This window comes from Cicer arietinum, chromosome 6 (assembly GCF_000331145.2).
Source record: "Cicer arietinum cultivar CDC Frontier isolate Library 1 chromosome 6, Cicar.CDCFrontier_v2.0, whole genome shotgun sequence".
In the NCBI taxonomy this organism is placed as follows: domain Eukaryota; kingdom Viridiplantae; phylum Streptophyta; class Magnoliopsida; order Fabales; family Fabaceae; genus Cicer; species Cicer arietinum.
Window position 1 is genome coordinate 68739226 of NC_021165.2, and position 17750 is coordinate 68756975.

A 17750-nucleotide genomic window follows, 5' to 3' on the forward strand; every position below is an offset into this window, starting at 1 on the left:
TCATTCACTTTAAACTCATTCGAAATAATCAAGTTATCAAATTTTTCATGTCATTGTTTAGGAGCTTGTTTAAGACCATACAAAGATTTATCTAACTTACAAACTTTGTTTTCTTGTCCATGAATCACAAAACCTTTATGTTATTGCATATAGATTTCTTCTTCCAAGTTACCATTTAAAAAATTTGTTTTGACATCCATTTGGTGTATCACCAAGTTATGAATAACCGCTAATGAAATGAGTATCCAAATGGATGTAACTTTAGTGACCAATGAAAAAGTGTCGAAGAAATCTATATTTTCTCTTTGTATAAAACATTTCACTACAAGGCGAGCCTTGCATTTATCAACAGTTTTATCGGGTTTTAGTTTCTTTTTCAATATCCATTTACAACCTATCGATTTGCAACCAGGAGACAAGTCTACTAAATGTCAGGTTATGTTAGACTCTAGAAAATGCATTTCACCGTTTATAGCTTATTGCCATAAATCTGCATCCAAATATAACAAAGATTCTTGACAATTTGCATAATCCTTTTCTAAGATATATGTCGTATAATTGGGTTTATAATCTTTAGCAATTATGGCTCTCTTACTTCTTCGAGTTTTGATCCACCTTGTTTACTGTTTTCAGTGATCCTCGTCACAGGAACATGACTTGGTTCGTTGCCTTCACTATTTCTCGATTTGGAGGGGAATTTATTTTCGTAGAAGTCAACATCATTTGACTCTATGATCACTTTCACATTTAGGTAAAAAAAACATATATGTTTTGTTGTTTACTGCATACCCAATGAATAGACATTCATAGGCTCTACTGGCGAGTTTAATTCACTTGGGATTAGGGATTCATACATAAGTCAGATAATCTCAAGTTCAAAAATAAGACACGTTCGATTGTCTTTTCTTCAAAATCTCATAAGGAGATGTTTTGTTTTTAGATTTAGGAACTCTATACAAAACATAACAAACAATCAATATAATTTTCTCCTACCAATGAGATGTAAAAACAAAGTTAACCATAATAGCAACAACTAATTAAGTAAGAGTTTTATTCTTTCTTTTAACTTTACCATTCATTTCAAGCGAAAATGGTGCATTTGATTCATGTTTAATTCCATGCAATTTATAAAACTCATTAAACAAATTAGAATCATAGTCAGTTCATCTTCATCTTTTTACTAAATTGATTTTCAATTTTAGTTACAAAGATCATAAGCATGGCAAACGCTTCACTTTTATTGTTTATTAGATATACAAAAGTATATTCAAAACAATCGTCAATAAAAGTGATAAAATGTGTCTTTAAAGTCTCATCAAATTTACATATATCATATTGTATTAAATCTAATTATTGATTTATGTGAGCTGTTTGTTATTTTAGTTTTACTGCAAAAATTATATTTTTTAAAATCATTTATAGATAACTTTGGAATTAATCATGAGTTTACTTAAGTTTAAAATTACACGTTTTTTCACATTACAGAGTCTAGCATGACACATGTCAAATATGACACTCACATAACATATCAACTGAAGACTTACTTAATTTCAACATTTACTTGAAAACATGCCATCAATGGCGTACTTTTAGCAACAAAAATATAATATTTAGAATTGGGTACAATTATGCCCCTATAGAGTAAGGAAACCATAAACAAGATTTTTTTTCTTATCTTTGGAGACAAATTATTTGACTCTCTAGAGAAAATTCATTTGTTTTATGTGATATAATTTTTGAAATCCTTCCAAGCAGGGCAATTTATCAATAATAACAACAATTTAAAATTCTTCATCTATAGTCATACCTTAAGAGATGATCTCATGAGCTATATTCTGAATTTCACGGGAGTGAGCCTACATTGATTTGTCATCGGTATGTGATACTCTAATACTTGAGGTAGCAACTCACAATATTGATGGAACTGTATAGTCATATAAATAGTCTATTGAGAATATAATTCTTATAGAGGTAACCATTATCCTCTCATTAGTTAATTCTTCAGCTTTATTATCCTTTTCTTTTTGCCTCAAACTAGTTTATTCAAATCAGAGCATAACCAAATTCAATAATCTGTTGTTGTTGTTGTACTTTTGATTAAAAATATTTTAGTACTATATTCAACAAAACTATATGATGCGAAATAATAAAATAATATATTAAGTTAGAATTTGAAAGTATTTAAAAAAATTATGACAAATTTTTTTGTAGTATCTAATCAAGATTTTTATGCAATTTAAATAAATTTGTGGTATTTAATTAGGACAATTTAAATTATCTAGTGATTTTTAGTAAAATATCGGTTTAATTGCAGGTTTGGTCCCCCTATTTTAGCTGAATTACGAAAATAGTTCATTCATTTTATTTCTCTCCAATTTTGGCTCTCCAAATAGGATTTTGATCCAAAATTTGATAAAGTATCATTTTTATAAGTTACACTACACAGTTTATGATCATAGATTTCAGTTACAATTGTTGTATAACGAGATTTTAAGGCATTGCGTGACTTAAATAAACGCAAAAATGAAACTTCATCAAATTTTAGACCAAAATTCTGTTTAGAAACCAAAACTGGAGAGAAATAAAATGGAAGGACTCTTTTCGCGATTCAACTAAAATAGGAGGACTAAAACTCCAATTAAGTCTAAAATATTTTATAGCTTATAAAAAACAGTGATATTTAAGAACATTCTAATTTCATTGGATTATTTTTTGAAATATATTTCATTGGATTTCGTGGACTTTTTAGTGTGATTTTATAGGGAATTTTTTTCTATCACATAACATTGTTATGGATTCTTAATTTTTGTTTCTTTTGTATTTAGAATCTCTCTTATTCTTCCACCTCTCTCATCTTTTCCCTTCCATTTAAAACTTTAAATTAAATATTATAAAAAGTATTTTTTTATAAGTATTATATTATTTTTTATAAACTCTGTAAGTTTTAATGTTTGCGAAAAATATACGTGGTTCTATGAAATCTATAAATGCATGAGGTTTTTTCAAATTCTATCAATTTGTGATATAAATTTATTAAAATCCAAATTATTATATTTTGATTGTTAAAGTCCTTGAAAAATCCTAGAAGTCATAAAACTCTTAGTGTCTTTTAAATTTAAATTAAATACATCCTAAATACACGATGTACTTTTAAAATTGTATAGAAATATTTATACAAGAAATTTCTTTCAGAAGCTCCAAGCTAACTCCCGAGATGAAATCGATTGAGGGAGTCTAATTCACAATAAAAAACTAGTAGATAAAGTGAGTGTATAGAACATACCTAAAAAACAGGAATAGGAGCATGAGGTGTGGCGAATAAAGGCATGAAGAAGGGACAATCAGAGGTAAAGACACATGAAAGTAAGAAGGAATTAATGACAGAACAGTGATGGAAAAAATGAGGGTCTTGCCCTCTACAATTTGAAGCACAATCCAGAGTGTAACTTGTAACTAGCTAGAGCTATAACTTTCAACATTTTCCTTACCAAATCAACGATGACTGAGCGTTTTCTCTTTACATATGTGAAGATGAAGGGGAAGAGCGAGAGGGTACACCAGGGAGGGTCTAGGAAAAGGGGAATTTGCCATCTGTTCAGTATGTTGTTATGCTTGACATTAAAACGATCGGACAAACTGCTCTTAACCACCTCATTACTTGACAGAGGACGCTATCGGTTGAGACTATTTTTATATAAGAGCACAAGTAGACAAAGAAAAGTTTGAGGTCCAAAACAAATGAAATGCACATTTTATAAAGGCAAAAATACACTCAAAACTAAAAGCAATTTTATACAACTATTTAAAGAAATGATTACATTACATACATGATACATATATCATAAACCCAGACTCAAGATGTTATTCTGGCAATAGAGAATTGCATGTTCCTTCTGCATGACCATTGATGTCAATGAATCATCAATCCTTATATTTGTTAATAACTCGTCCATTAAAACAGTACCGCAATAATTTCGAACAGCAACATCTTCAGCCTAACTCACTAGTTCAATTGTAATTACAGAAGATAGAACGAAGGAGAGAGGGCATTCCTAATAGCCTATTTGATGTCCAAGATCGCAGAGCTAAGCTGAAACCTCCTTGGCTATCTCAGATCTTTCCCCAACCCTGGTACTTGGTAACTCTGAAAGTTATCATGATAATGCAGAAGCCGCGATGCAGAAACAGGTAAAATTCTCATCAAATATATCATGAACTCCTTCAAACAAGTGATTAGAATATCCAATAATCCATCAATTTCTGATTCATATTGCTCATAAACAAAGAACACCATAAATGCAAAGACCAGACCTGCATAAAAAGTTCAGTCAGGGTAAAAATGAAAGCAGGAAACCATTAAAATTCTGCAACTGCAAACAACAATTCCATACCTATGCCTATCAATGTTGTCAACAACTTTGACAGGACCAACTTCAGAAGGTAAAGAAAAACTGCAACCTGCAATGTTTTAGATATGCCATGTAAAGGAAAAGAATCCTAAAATCTAAATCACTGTAAAAAATTATTCGGGTATCAATCTTTCTACACTGCCTCTCTAAGCCTGCCTTTGTTTTGAGAGAAACTAGAGGAGGGAAAGAAGAGTGGAGAGAAAGTGAGTTTGCAGAAATGAAAGACATGATGGGATCCATGGCATTTTTTTGTTCCATAAAGAATGAGATAGAGTTTTGTTAACATGAAATATGTACGCATCTAACCACCATTAGATTATATATTAAAGGATATAAAAGTTAATATATTTTGTTCCTTACCAACCAATAAAACGGGAAATAATGTTTAATTTATTTTTTCTTGTTTTTCTTTATCCAAACAATAGAAGACTATTATATTTTCTCTGTTTTGCAGTGTCTTTATTTTATTTCCTTCTATTTTCTTTCTCTTTTTGGCATTTAAATAAAACCAAGTATCAGCATGTTTATTCAAGTTGAAATCCTCGTTCTCAAGTCCCAATATGATTTTATCGTGACTTTAAGAAGCTAGAAAATGGAGTTTCTTAGTCACCATGCTGTGACAGCCTACAAACAGAAGTTTCCATTCACACACTAAGACAGAAAAGAAAAATGGTGATTTCTCAAACAATCTCTTACTCTTCCCATAGTCGTCTCTCTTACATATCTCTTTACATCCCTTCTCACTTTCTATCACTCTATTCCTTTCCATAACATCGCTCATCATATATCCAACTTTTATTATTTCTCCCCTACACCTCTCATACCCCATTAAGGGATGCATGCAATCCCATGTCTACATCATATATTTAAAAGAAAATATGACAAATTTAATTAGAATAGGAAAGGAAGAGACTTCTAAAAAAATCAATAAGATGTGACCACATCTTTTACCTTGAAAAATGCAGACCAATCGTCGCCTTGGGCAAGTCCCTTTATATCTTGAAACCCCTTGTTCCATAGATGTACAGTTATTGCAACTAAATCTTTCACCGCTGTATTAGAGATCTTGAAATTAGACACAGGCACCTTCTGTATAGGGAAACCAAAGCTGCCGCAAGAGTCATACAGTTAGTCATTTGAAAGATTTTTCAGTGACCTCTGTAGTTATAAGAAGATACGAGCCCTATGAGCCAAAATTCCCAAAACAATTTTCAAAGGTTCATTAAATGTAGAAATATGACGGAATTCCTGTACCCGACATTAACTAGAGGTGAGATATAAGTAGCCTTTGTGGCTACGAAGTAGACTATATCACTTGAAATAATTTTACAAAGTAAATAAGCCATAAATAACTACTATCAAATCTAGTTGTGCCGAAGATGTAACCAGCGGGATGAAAACAGAGAGACTACCAACTGATGAATAACAGAACAACGGGCTTTTCATTGAAAAAAGTGTGCTATAGTGCTATACAGTGTTCAGAAGACAAAGTTCCCTAAATTTGTTAAAAATACAGAAATATGAAGTAGAAGTCTATATGAGCAGACACGTACAGCTTTGATGGCAGAAAACCATGTCCACATAGAAGTAAAGTGGCAAGCAGCAAAAGCCTGGCAGAAGATGATATAAAAGTGCTTCCAGAAAGGAAAAACCAATAAAACAAAAAAAATAGCCCAAGGAAACATGTGAAGGATGCCTTCTCGTCTCTCCACAACAAAATGTCGGCCACTGTAACAATAAAAGCAGGACATTATCTCATCATTTGGCATGGCAAACTGATACTTAAGTGCACTGATTCAGAATAGTTAACAAATATGCCGCCAAATATTAATTTTCATCCATGTAATATGTACAGTCAAATTGTATTCTACCTATGTGATTTTGTAATGATAAAAGAAAGTCCATTTGCCCATCAATTTTGTAAGTTCAGGTTTGACTAAAAGACACTGACAAAGGAAAAGTGCATCGCGGATACAATTGAGGGTATATTTGGAAGGGGATACAGAAACTAGGGAGGGGAGTGACAATAGAGTGGGATGGAAAAGATTTTTATTTTCAGTCCTTGGTGAGTGGTCAAGGGTAGGAAGAACAAGGGTGTGAAAAATCATTTTCAGTTCACTTTCATACTAAAGGAGGATAGTTAATTTTCTTTTTTTAGTATGGGTCAAAGTGAGATGTAAGGAAGATCTCATTCAAAAAACATGCAACTGAGCCAAGCATACACTTGAGTAAATAAAAAATGCAGATATCCCCAACAAGTCTACAAGCAAGATATTTACTATTGTTTGTTGTAGGCGGTGCCCTTAAACTTATGTCAGGATAAACTTGCAGGGTAAGAGTTAGTTATACAAACAAGATGCCACAAATCCATGCAGTAACATATAACTAACTGTTAGAATATTAGAAAATATCTTATAATATCTATTATATTATATTAGAGTATCTTGAATTCTTTCCTATAATCAATTTATAATCATAGAGATATCTTATAATATCTCTCATTATTATTATGATTTGTTTCAGATTTAGGATTGAGTCTATGTTTCTCTATAAATAGAGATTAGTATTGAGTCTTTTGTAATCAAGATTTGTCGTCTGCTGCTGCCTACCGTCGCTGGTGGATATGTTTTTCAGCAAGTTTTCCGACACAACCACTTCCATTGTGTGCGGAAACTCCCCATCTTTGTCCCAGATGTATTGGCCTTGCCTTTCTCTCCCTGAAGCATGTCTCTCTCTCCTTGAAGAAAATTCAAGTTTAATTTGAGCCTTCGATATTATTGGTTTGAAGCTTCCAAATGCATGTATTTAGAACGACGAACTTTGCTTTGTTCAATTGCTTGTCGTGAATTTCTTTCAGAATGATGATCAATCCGGTTATCTGGCTAGACTATATTTATAGCAATTCTCTCCGACTTCACCTGCATCCCTGAGTTGTCTTTCGATCCACGTTTATTTTTTTGCGGAGCAATACATTGTTTTCTTGTATCACTAAGCTTTAGCTTGAGGTCGAGTGTTAGAATATTAGAAAATATCTTATAAATCTATTATATTATATTATATTAAAGTATCTTGAGTTATTTCCTAAGATCCATTTATAATCATAGAGATATCTTAGAATATCTCTCATTATTATTATGATTTGTTCCTGATTTAGGAGTAACTCTATGTTTCTCTATAAATAGATATTAGTGTTAGAATATTAGAAAAATATCTATTATATTATATTAGAGTATCTTGAGTTATTTCCTAAGATCAATTTATAATCATAGAGATATCTAAGAATATATTTCATTATTATTATGATTTATTACTGATTTAGGATTGAGTCTATGTTTCTCTATCAATAGAGATTAATATTGAGTCTTTTGTAATCAAGATAGCATAAAGCTATTATCAATAATATTCAAACCCTTATTATTTTCTCTCCTTTTTTTATCTAAAATTCCACAACTTCAACATGGTATCTAGAGCCTATTTCGATCCTCCTTGAACAATTTCGTCTCTATTCCGCTGTCGAGTTCCCACCAATTAGGGAATATAATCATAGTTTCTCTTTTCTATAAACCGTGTCCCAATTCCGATTTACCCATTCTTTGTAGCTTTTCGTTTATTTTCAGCAGATCAGTTGCAGCATTGTTCATCGGGCGGTACTGTTCACCGCGCAAAAAAAAAAAAAAAACTCTGCCGTATCTCTTATCTGTTTTGATCATCGGTGGGTATATCCTTAGTCTATTTAAACACATAAGCTTTCTGGCCGAAACCCTAAAAAACCCTTTTTTTCACACATCAAAACCCTAATTTTTTTATCTGTCAACTTTTGCTCCCCAGAAACAAACACCGCGTCCTCGAAGAAGTTCAATCCACAGACAACAATTACGCAACTTGATATTTCGAAGATCCTCGTGGACGAAGGTGGCGATGATGAAAAGCGCGATCCAAAAAACGCCTTACACGCTTGGACCAAAAATCTCCGATTGGGATGAACAACGATCTGAGTGGCTTCGTAATAACCCTGATTTCCCTAATTTTATTAGACCTAATAAACCACGTGTTCTTGTTACTGGTTCTTCGCCAAAACTGTGAGAATTCCGTTGGTGATCATTATTTGTTGAAATCGATTAGAAACAAGATTGATTATTGTAGGCTTCATGGAATTGAAATTTTCTATAACATGGCTCTTCTTGATCCTGAAATGGCAGGTTTTTGGACTAAGCTACCTTTGATTAGGAAACTTTTGTTATCTCATCCTGAAATTGAGTTTCTATGGTGGATAAATAGTGATGCTGTGGTTTATTTGTTGGCAACAGGGAAAGAACAATGGGGTGGTAAAGTTTACCTTGAGACTCATTATTATTTGCATGGTTATTGGGGGATTTTGGTTGATCGTTATGAAGAGATGATTAAGAATTATCATCCTGATTTTGGTGATCATAGGTGGCTACTTGTGACTCATTTTGTGGGGTGTAAACCATGTGGGACATTTGGGGATTACCCTATTGAAAGGTGTTTGAAACAAATGGATCGTGCGTATAATTTTGGGGATAATCAGATATTGCAGATGTATGGTTTTACTCATAAGTCACTTGCTAGTAGAAGGGATCAGATTTTTTATGGAGGAAATTCTCTAGCCTTTGTCGTGGCAGCTGTTGCAGCCCTTATGAGTGGGCTCTTAATTGACAAGTTTGGAAGATTTGCAATTCAATTGATGGGATTCTACTTGGTGCTCGATTATTCTCTATTCGATGGTTCCAAATCTGCCCTTACTCTCCAATTTTGATCAACGAAAATAGGTGTCATTGTTCAAACAGCCGTTATCTCTTCTGTTTTGGACACATTTTCTTATTCCATTGATTGATCTTGACTTCCTTTTGTTAGAGTCGCGTTGCTTCTTCTTCGGTGTTTGTCATGCAATTTAGTTATTATTAATAGATTATAATAGTGGCTTATATTCCCACCGACGATCATTCTGGTGGTGTCCCTTTTTTCCACATATGAATTATATTAGTGATGACTTCTTCCGTTGATGGTTATTCTAACAGTATCTTTTATTTTCATGACTTACTTTATCTTGGCAATTTGTCCCAGATGCACTGGCCTTGCCTTTCTCTCCTTGAAGCACACCTCTCTCTCCTTGAAGGAGATTCAAGTTTTAATATTTTGAGTCTCCATTATTATTGGTTCGAAGCTTCCAAATGCAGTTTTTTAGAAGAACGGAGTTTGCTTTGTTCAATTGCTTGTCATGAATTTCTCTTAGGCTGATGATCAATCAGACTATCCAGCTAGGCTATATTTATAGCAATTCTCTCCGACTTCACATGCATCCCTGAGTTGCCTTTCCATCTTTTTTATTATTTTGTGGAGCAAAACATTGTTTTCTTGTAACAAGCTAAAGCTTAGTAAGCTTTAGCTTGAGGGGGAGTGTTACAATATTAGAAAAATATCTATTATATTATATTAGAGTATCTGATTTATTTCCTAAGATCAATTTATAATCATTGAGATATCTAAGAATATCTCTCATTATTATTATGATTTATTCCTGATTTAGGATTGAGTCTATGTTTCTCTATAAATAGAGATTAATAGAGTCTTTTGTAATCAAGATATCATAAAGCTATTATCAATAATATTCAAACCCTTATTATTTTCTCTCATCTTTTTCTCTAAAATCCCACAACTTCAACAATATTGAGTCTTCTGAAATCAAGTCAGCATAAAACTATTAATAATCATATTCAAACTCTTATTAGTTTTTCTCTTCCTTTTATCTAAAATCCCACAACTTCAACATTAATTCCAACAAAAGTTGTTATCATATTAATTAATTTAAGAAAACAAAACTTTATTGGTGAAGATATAAACATTGTAACTCAAGAAAGCATTACGTTCCAACCTTTTCCACTGCCAAGCAGCATATCTGCTTTTGACCGATCAACACTCCCGCAGCATCTTGAAATGTAAGCATCTCTAGCTAAATGAGAGAATGAGTCTATGGTTAATGTGACACCTTCCTGTATTATCCAATCAGTAAATATAAAAAGAAAATCTTAATTATAAGAATTTGTGTACCATAGATGCTGCCAAAAATAAATCATTCTGTTTGGAACAGTTGTAAAGGAAAATATATGAAGGAAAAGAAAGTGACTGCAACAGGTTAATCATTTATATTGTTTCCAGCATTTATAAATCACTCGATGAATACTTTGGAAGCAAAATTGAATTATTGATTACTATAATATATTTTTACCCTAATTCTTGAGATGGCTTCAGAGCTCTCGGTATTTGGAGTCTTGCTTCCGCATAAACTTGCCGCCTTCATTGCGGTTTCTTTTCGCTGCCATAGTGTGTTCACTATTCACGTTGTTACTGTTCACGTTTGTTTGACCACCTTTGACTGCCTACTTTACACCACCGCCCACCACAAGACTTGCCTCCATTAGATCGGATGGAAGCCAAAGCGCCGTTGTCAACAGCCCATTCAGGCGCGCCTTCCAGTTTGGCGCGTGACGCCCATTCCCGACGTCATCTCCAGCACGTGTGCACCACATGCCGCCTTATAGACCTTCGTTCAATGCCGTTTTCAACCATATTGTAGATCATTTGTTTCTAGTTCCGTTTTGGATGTTCACTTTCCAATCGAAGCACTTTTGTTTGTAGGTCATTTGAAGCTCCAACGGTTTTTACTCGGGCTTTTCTGTTACAGACTTCGGCCACTATTGTTATTGCGGCATTAAAACACACTTACAGTTTGTGGATATTTTTTAGACGTTTGAGATTTGTTTTGTATGATAGATCAATTTTTCGTCCCTAATATTGTTTGTCTTCTGATTTTACAGTTAAGATAGCTAAAGAAAGCAAAAGTGGATTGACCCGACTCGATGAAGATGAAGTAGAGAAGATGAGATTATTTCTTAGTAAGTTGGAGAAACCAACATGTACTAGTTCTCTGGTATATACAAGTACACTTCCTCTCGGTAAGTTTCAATTTTCTTTTGGACTTAATGCTTCAAATACACCCTATGACCAATATTGGATATTGGATTATGGAGCCATTGACCACATGACATCCTTATCTACACACTTCTCCACTTATTCACCTTGCCCTAGCAACAAGAAAATATCCACAGCAGATGGTACCCTTATAACTATAACAAGTCAAGGAGATGTCCAAATAAGCTCATCCATAACTCTAAGAAATGTCGTTCATATTCCTAAATTGTCCAACAGCTTAATTTTAATACAAAAGAGTTACAAATGCTATTATCCACCATCCCATAAATTCTATCTCCCGCGATGTCATCTTCCATGAACAAGAAAGTTACTTTGGTCAAATTCATCTTCAGGGGAAGAATACAAGTAAGGAAGATGAGTCTCTTCTACTTCTTGAGTTGACTCTTGAACCGAAAATTGATTTTGAAAAAGATGGAAATGAAGGAAATAACAATGTTGAGACTGAAATTGATTCTAAGAAAGATGGAAATGATGACACTAATGTAAGATATGGGAAGAATCTAGTATATATAAGAGCAAAAGTCGTTTCTGAATCTATTTACATCCAAGAGTCCAATCCGATTTTACATGAGATAACTTCTCTTGCCGCTTCAAACTCTAGTGATCCAATCTATGAATCTTCCCATGCATTGGAATCAAAGTCCAACACACCACCAGCTTACGATGATCTCCACAACCCAATTGCCCTTAGGAAGAATACTAGGACATGTACCAACAAGTCACTTTACCCTTTATCCAACTAACTATGCTTTTAACAATTCTCACCTATTCATAAAGCTTCCTCACAATCCGGAACACTATCACTATACCTACCTCTCTATTTAAAGCATTGTCTGATAGGAAATAGAAACAAGTCATGGACTTGGAAATGGAAGCACTGGACAAGAACGGTACTTGGGATTTGGTCCCTCTACCAAATGGAGAGAAACTTGTATGATGCAAATGGATATACACTATAAAGTACAAGGTTGAAGGGTCTATTGAAAGGTACAATGCAAAGTTGGTAGCTAAACGATTTACTCAGACGCATGGAGTGGATTACTTGAAAACATTAGCTTCAATTGCAAAAATGAATACCGTCAGGGTGATATAATCTCTAACAGCTAATTACAGTTGGAACTTGCACCAATTTAATGTCAAAATAGTTTTTCTCCACGGAGATCTAGAAGAAGATATTTATATGGAATTACCCCATGGATACAATGAGCATATTATTGTCAACACCGTTTGTAAGCTAAAGGAGACTCTATATGAGTTTAAACAATTGCTACGAGTGTGGTTTGGGAGTTTTGCTAGAGTCACAATGGGTCTAGGCTTCAAACAAAGCCAAAGAAATCACACCCTCTTTATCAAATAGTCAAGGGGAGTAACAATGTTATTGGTATACGTGGACGACATTATAGTGACCAATGATGATGAAAAGAAGCAACAACTGTTAGGACAACACCTAACCAAGGAATTTTTAAAACCTTGGGAAAATTAAAGTATTTCTTGGGAATTGAAGTGGCTCGCTCTAAGAAAGGGATTTTCATATCACAAAAAAATACATCACAGATCTCCTGCAAGAAACAAGCAAGACACCATGCAAGCCAGTGAGTACACCAATAGATCCAAATATAAAGTTGGGAAATGCAAAAGAAGACATTGCAGTTGACAAAGAAATGTACCAAAGATTAGTTGGAAGACTCATATATTTGCCACATACTAGACTTGATGTTACATTTGCTATAAGCCTAGTCAGTCAATTCATGCACCAACTAAAGGAGGTACACTTGCAAGCTGCACTAAGAATTGTGCAATATTTGAAATGAACCCTAGGAAAAGGAATTTTATTCAGGTGAAATGGAAATGTGGATCTTGAAGCATATACTAATGTTGACTATGTAGGGCTAGTTGTAGGTAAAAGGTCAACCACATAATATCACACTTTCCTATGTGAGAATCTTGTGACTTGGAAGACTAAGAAACAACGTGTGGTATCCAAATCTAGTGTTGAAGCAAAATTTAGGACAATGGCACAAGGGATATGCAAGCTACTATGGTTGAAGATCATTTTAGAAGACCTAAAGATAAAGTGGGATGAACCAATGAAATTCTAATGTTATAATAAATTTGTTATTAGCATAACACATAATCCAGTGCAACATGACAGAACCAAGCATATTGAAGTTGACAGACATTTCATCAAAGAACTACTTGGTAGTGGTTTAATTTGCACTCCACATATCTCCTCCCAAGGCAACCTTGCAGATCTTCTAACTAAAGGGCTAAATAGTAGCAACTTTAAAAGAATTGTATCCAAGTTTGAAACAGAGAACTTCTATTCACCGGCTTGAGGGGGGAGAACACATATCTCCTCCCAAGGCAACCTTGTAGACATTCTAACTAAAAGGCTAAATAACACCAACTTTGAAAGAATTGTATCAAAGTTGGGAACGCAAACACCTATTCACTAGCTTGAGGGGGGTGTCAAAATTTGTTTCTGTTTTATTATTAAAAATATCCCTCAATTATAGAGATTTGGTTGTATAAGAGTACTAATAAGGGTTTGGTTGTATAGTAATCTTGTATATATTGTTAGCATATTTCAATTCAATAAAATATATTTTTATCCTAATTCTTGAGACTAGTTGAATGTATGTGGAAGTCAGGGGTCTGAACAGTACGAAAAAGGATACAATCATTTTTCATTGAATTAGTCATCAATCATTAGATAATATTTTATAATTGAGCTTGTTGCATGTTACACCCCATATAATCAGTGGAAACTAATAGTTCAAACGAGAAAGAACGAGAATACAGAATATATCACAAGTAACAATTTAAAATAAACAAGATTTAAACCTCAAGGGAGACTATCGGTGAGTATCCAATATCTTTTTGAGCAGCTGCACAGCTGAAAGTTCGGGTGTGCAAAGCTAACTGAAAAAAATGAACTAATAAAGGATAATTGAAGCATCTGGGTCCCAACTTTTCATGTAACCACTTTAAAACTGAGAGAAGGTATTGCACTAAATTGGCAGGAAGTTTGATGGATGGCCTGCAATTAAAGGAAGTATTTCTATATCTTGGTTAACAGTATAAGAGGTGAAAACTAATAATATAAAAAAGCAAGAAATATGGTTGTTGCCTGCCTCCTGCAGTGAATGAAGTAGCAAGCTGAAGGAGCAAAAATATAAAAGAAAATCACATTAAAAAGAGACACACACAAAAAATAAAACACCACAAGGTAACTATGTTTTGTGTGACAAAGGAAACAACATAAATGATCTAGCTTTTCAAAAATTAGAGTCAAGATGGTGTGACATCTCCTATATTGACATGAAAAAAGCAAATTTGATATAGCCACCTTTCCTACGAATGAACAAAAAAATAAATCCCACATGCTATATCACATGATCATGTCAAACACACATAACTAAGCGTCAATAATATGAAAACAAGTGGCTAACTTTTTTACCTTTGATATCCGAGACCTTCCAATAAAAGTGAGAGAAATTCCCAGAACTTCATAGGCTCAAGATTCGTAATAAAAAATGCCTGCAGATAAAGCAGTAAAACATTTGTTATGCTTAAATATCAAATAAAGCACATAACACAACCTCATTGGCATTCAATATATACACCTTTCCAGCTACAGAAACTGTTTGGAAATTTAAGGCTTCTTCTGCACAGATATGGGCATGAGTAACATTCTCATAAAAAGTGAAGTCTGCCAGATTATCACCAGTCCCTATAATAAACTGAAATGAGAAATTGTTACTCAATAAAAACTTGACATTCAGTATTAATAGTCAGGAATGCTAACCAATGTAAATCACATGCCACATGTAAACTACTAGGAAATTTTGAACTCAGCTTCAATGTATAGCTCAGTAGTATTTATAGCATATCCAATGATCACTGCTAATCAAGGAGGATCCACGATTGTGGTTTTCAGAGATTGCCTCCAGTACAAGAGTATGTATGAAATCATGATTACTATGCGTATGAAATGGGTTTAAGATCAGAGATTTCTAAGTACAGAATTCAGTCGAAAAGGTATCACAAAGAAATATCAATCAAGTTTCTTATTTTAGTGAAGTTGAAGTTCATAAAAGTCCACACACAAGTATTCAGCTGGTATGAAGAAATGATTTTTCATGAAAAATTAAAATTCTAGCTTTTAGAAGAACGGAAATGAAAGAACAGAAAACAACTTATTTTGTGCTTTCTTCAGAACCTAAAATCTTTAGCTCCTCCAAAAGTGCTTAAACAACACTATGTCACTTTTATTTGTGGTTGGGGGGCTGCTCTACATAATTGGCACATGAAAAAACACCAAGATTTGCATGAGTCTAAATGTCCATTTTTCATGATCCTTTGAGAGAGGAAACTAAAAACAAAGGTAAGATGTAGTAAACCAACAGTCTCTTTTCAAATGTTTAACAGGGCGGATCTAAGTTAATTTCAGCCTTAATACAAGAACTGAAAAGCTTGTTGTTTCAGTTCTTGTAAAGCTCACATCACTATTAAGAACAACATTTCCCCTACATTTAACAAACGGATTATGAACTTACAACTATTAACCAAAAAAACCAAGCTAGTACAAAGTAAGCACCTTAGCAAAACCATATCTTGCTAACTTTAGAAACTGTGGCACAAACTCTGTGTCACCAGGACCAAATACATTACTAGGACGAAGTGAGCATGTCAACACTCCATCAATGTCATTAGCATTCAAAATCAAAGCTTCTGCTTGAGCCTTAAGGTCAATTAGCATGTTATCAACCTGCAATTCATATCCCTCTTTTAAAAAGACTTATTCACTTGTAAATGAAAAACATCAAATCCAAATTTTCTTAAAAAAGCTCTGTAAACAAAACCTCACTTTCCACGGATATGCCATTGATTTATCTCCATTATGCAGACTATCAAATACAACATCTGCAGAACTGTTGTATATTAAGCGTTTCACTTTACATTCTCTGCAAGCACCAATCACATTCTTCGCACCTGAATCAAATATCAAATTACATTATAGTTTAATTGAGATGACCTAAAACAGTTTTACACCAACATCCAATCCAACCCAACGAGAATTCATCATATTACTGACATAACCCTGCATCATAACTCTATTTTAAAAAATAACAGCAAAATATTTCAATCAGTGTAAAACTAATTTACACCCGTAGTACATGTTCTCTTCTCATTACATTATGAAAATGAAATGAATGCAATTATCAATGAGAGCAAATGAAAGAGTACCTTGAACTATAAGCTTATAGCAACTGAAGAAATCATTGCTATTATTGGAACCATCAACATCCATATAAAAAACGACGGAAGAACCTTCTAGAACTGCACAAGACGCAGTCATGTTTCTTTAACGGCGTATTTTTTCTTTCAATAGAAAATTGAAAGAAAATTGCAACGATAACGGAAGGGATTGAATTGAACGCAAACCTTTGACGATGCGGTGTTTATCGGTAAGGTCGAGATGGAAGTAAGAGGCGCGAGAAGAAGAGAGAGCTTCGGAGAGGAGAGACTCGGAGTTGTGAAGTTGAAGGGAGTGAGTTGAATCGGCAACACGGACGATCCAGTTACCGAGTTTTAAAAGCTTCAAGACTAACGATCTTCCTAGGAATCCTCTGCCGCCTAAAACGACACACGTTTTAGGGTTTAAATCTGTGAACCGATCGTCAACCGCCATTGCTGTGACTGCGAAACGATGAAGATTAATGTCGTTTCGTATACTCAAATTATTATTCACGAGCAATGTTAGTCTAATGAGAGAAAAAGAAAAAGAAAAAGAACAAAGGAAAGAAAAGGAGCAGTTACTTGAAGAAGAATCGTAACTGTGTTGGGTTCTTTTCTTTGGCGCGGAAAGTGTTACTCTGGAAATTAGTCGCAGTGAGAGTGGGACCCCTGGCTAGAATCTTTTTGGACAATGGAAGAGCGAGTGCTAACTATATCATTATGACGATGACTCTAATGTTGATGCTCATGATACACACGCAATCACGTGTACATGTACAACAATTGAGATTTGTGTGATGCGTACAATTATACTATACTTAATTTAAATCTGCATGGGATCAACAACCATTACATTACGTTATTATTATACATTTCTTTCTTATATTCAGGATAGGATGTGAATAATTAATCTCCTTTGCATAGAAAATCTCTCACGTTTAGCTGCTCTTTCCTCTCAAGTCTCAACCATGTTTCTTCATCATCAAATTTGATCTTAAGACTTTGATTCTAAAGTTTAAGAGATATCACTTCAGTTTCACTTAAATCAATTATTATTATTATTATTATTATTATTATTATTATTATTAT

At 33.7% G+C, this 17750-nt stretch overlaps 1 protein-coding gene and 1 pseudogene across 4 annotated transcripts; one reads left to right on the plus strand and one right to left on the minus strand.

Moving 5' to 3' along the window:
* Window positions 1–3767: 3767 nt before the first annotated feature.
* Window positions 3768–17476, minus strand: LOC101500996 (3beta-hydroxysteroid-dehydrogenase/decarboxylase). 4 transcript variants are annotated; one of them, XM_012717773.3, is made up of 13 exons: window positions 17262–17462; window positions 16869–17123; window positions 16671–16763; window positions 16291–16415; window positions 16021–16191; window positions 15047–15163; window positions 14881–14960; window positions 14265–14481; window positions 10303–10420; window positions 5963–6137; window positions 5361–5517; window positions 4392–4458; window positions 3768–4311 (listed from the first exon to the last, which is right to left on the minus strand). In XM_012717773.3, the coding sequence occupies exons 2-13, from the start codon at window positions 17113–17115 to the stop codon at window positions 4106–4108; spliced, it is 1773 nt and encodes a 590-aa protein (XP_012573227.1). In that variant the 5' UTR covers window positions 17116–17123; window positions 17262–17462; the 3' UTR covers window positions 3768–4105. The 4 variants fall into 4 exon arrangements, with proteins under 4 accessions (XP_012573227.1, XP_012573226.1, XP_027191591.1 ...); XM_012717772.3 differs by having other exon boundaries at window positions 17244–17461; XM_027335790.2 differs by having other exon boundaries at window positions 14265–14460; window positions 17244–17453.
* Window positions 7033–9186, plus strand: LOC113787164 (xyloglucan 6-xylosyltransferase 1-like; annotated as a pseudogene).
* Window positions 17477–17750: the final 274 nt, after the last annotated feature.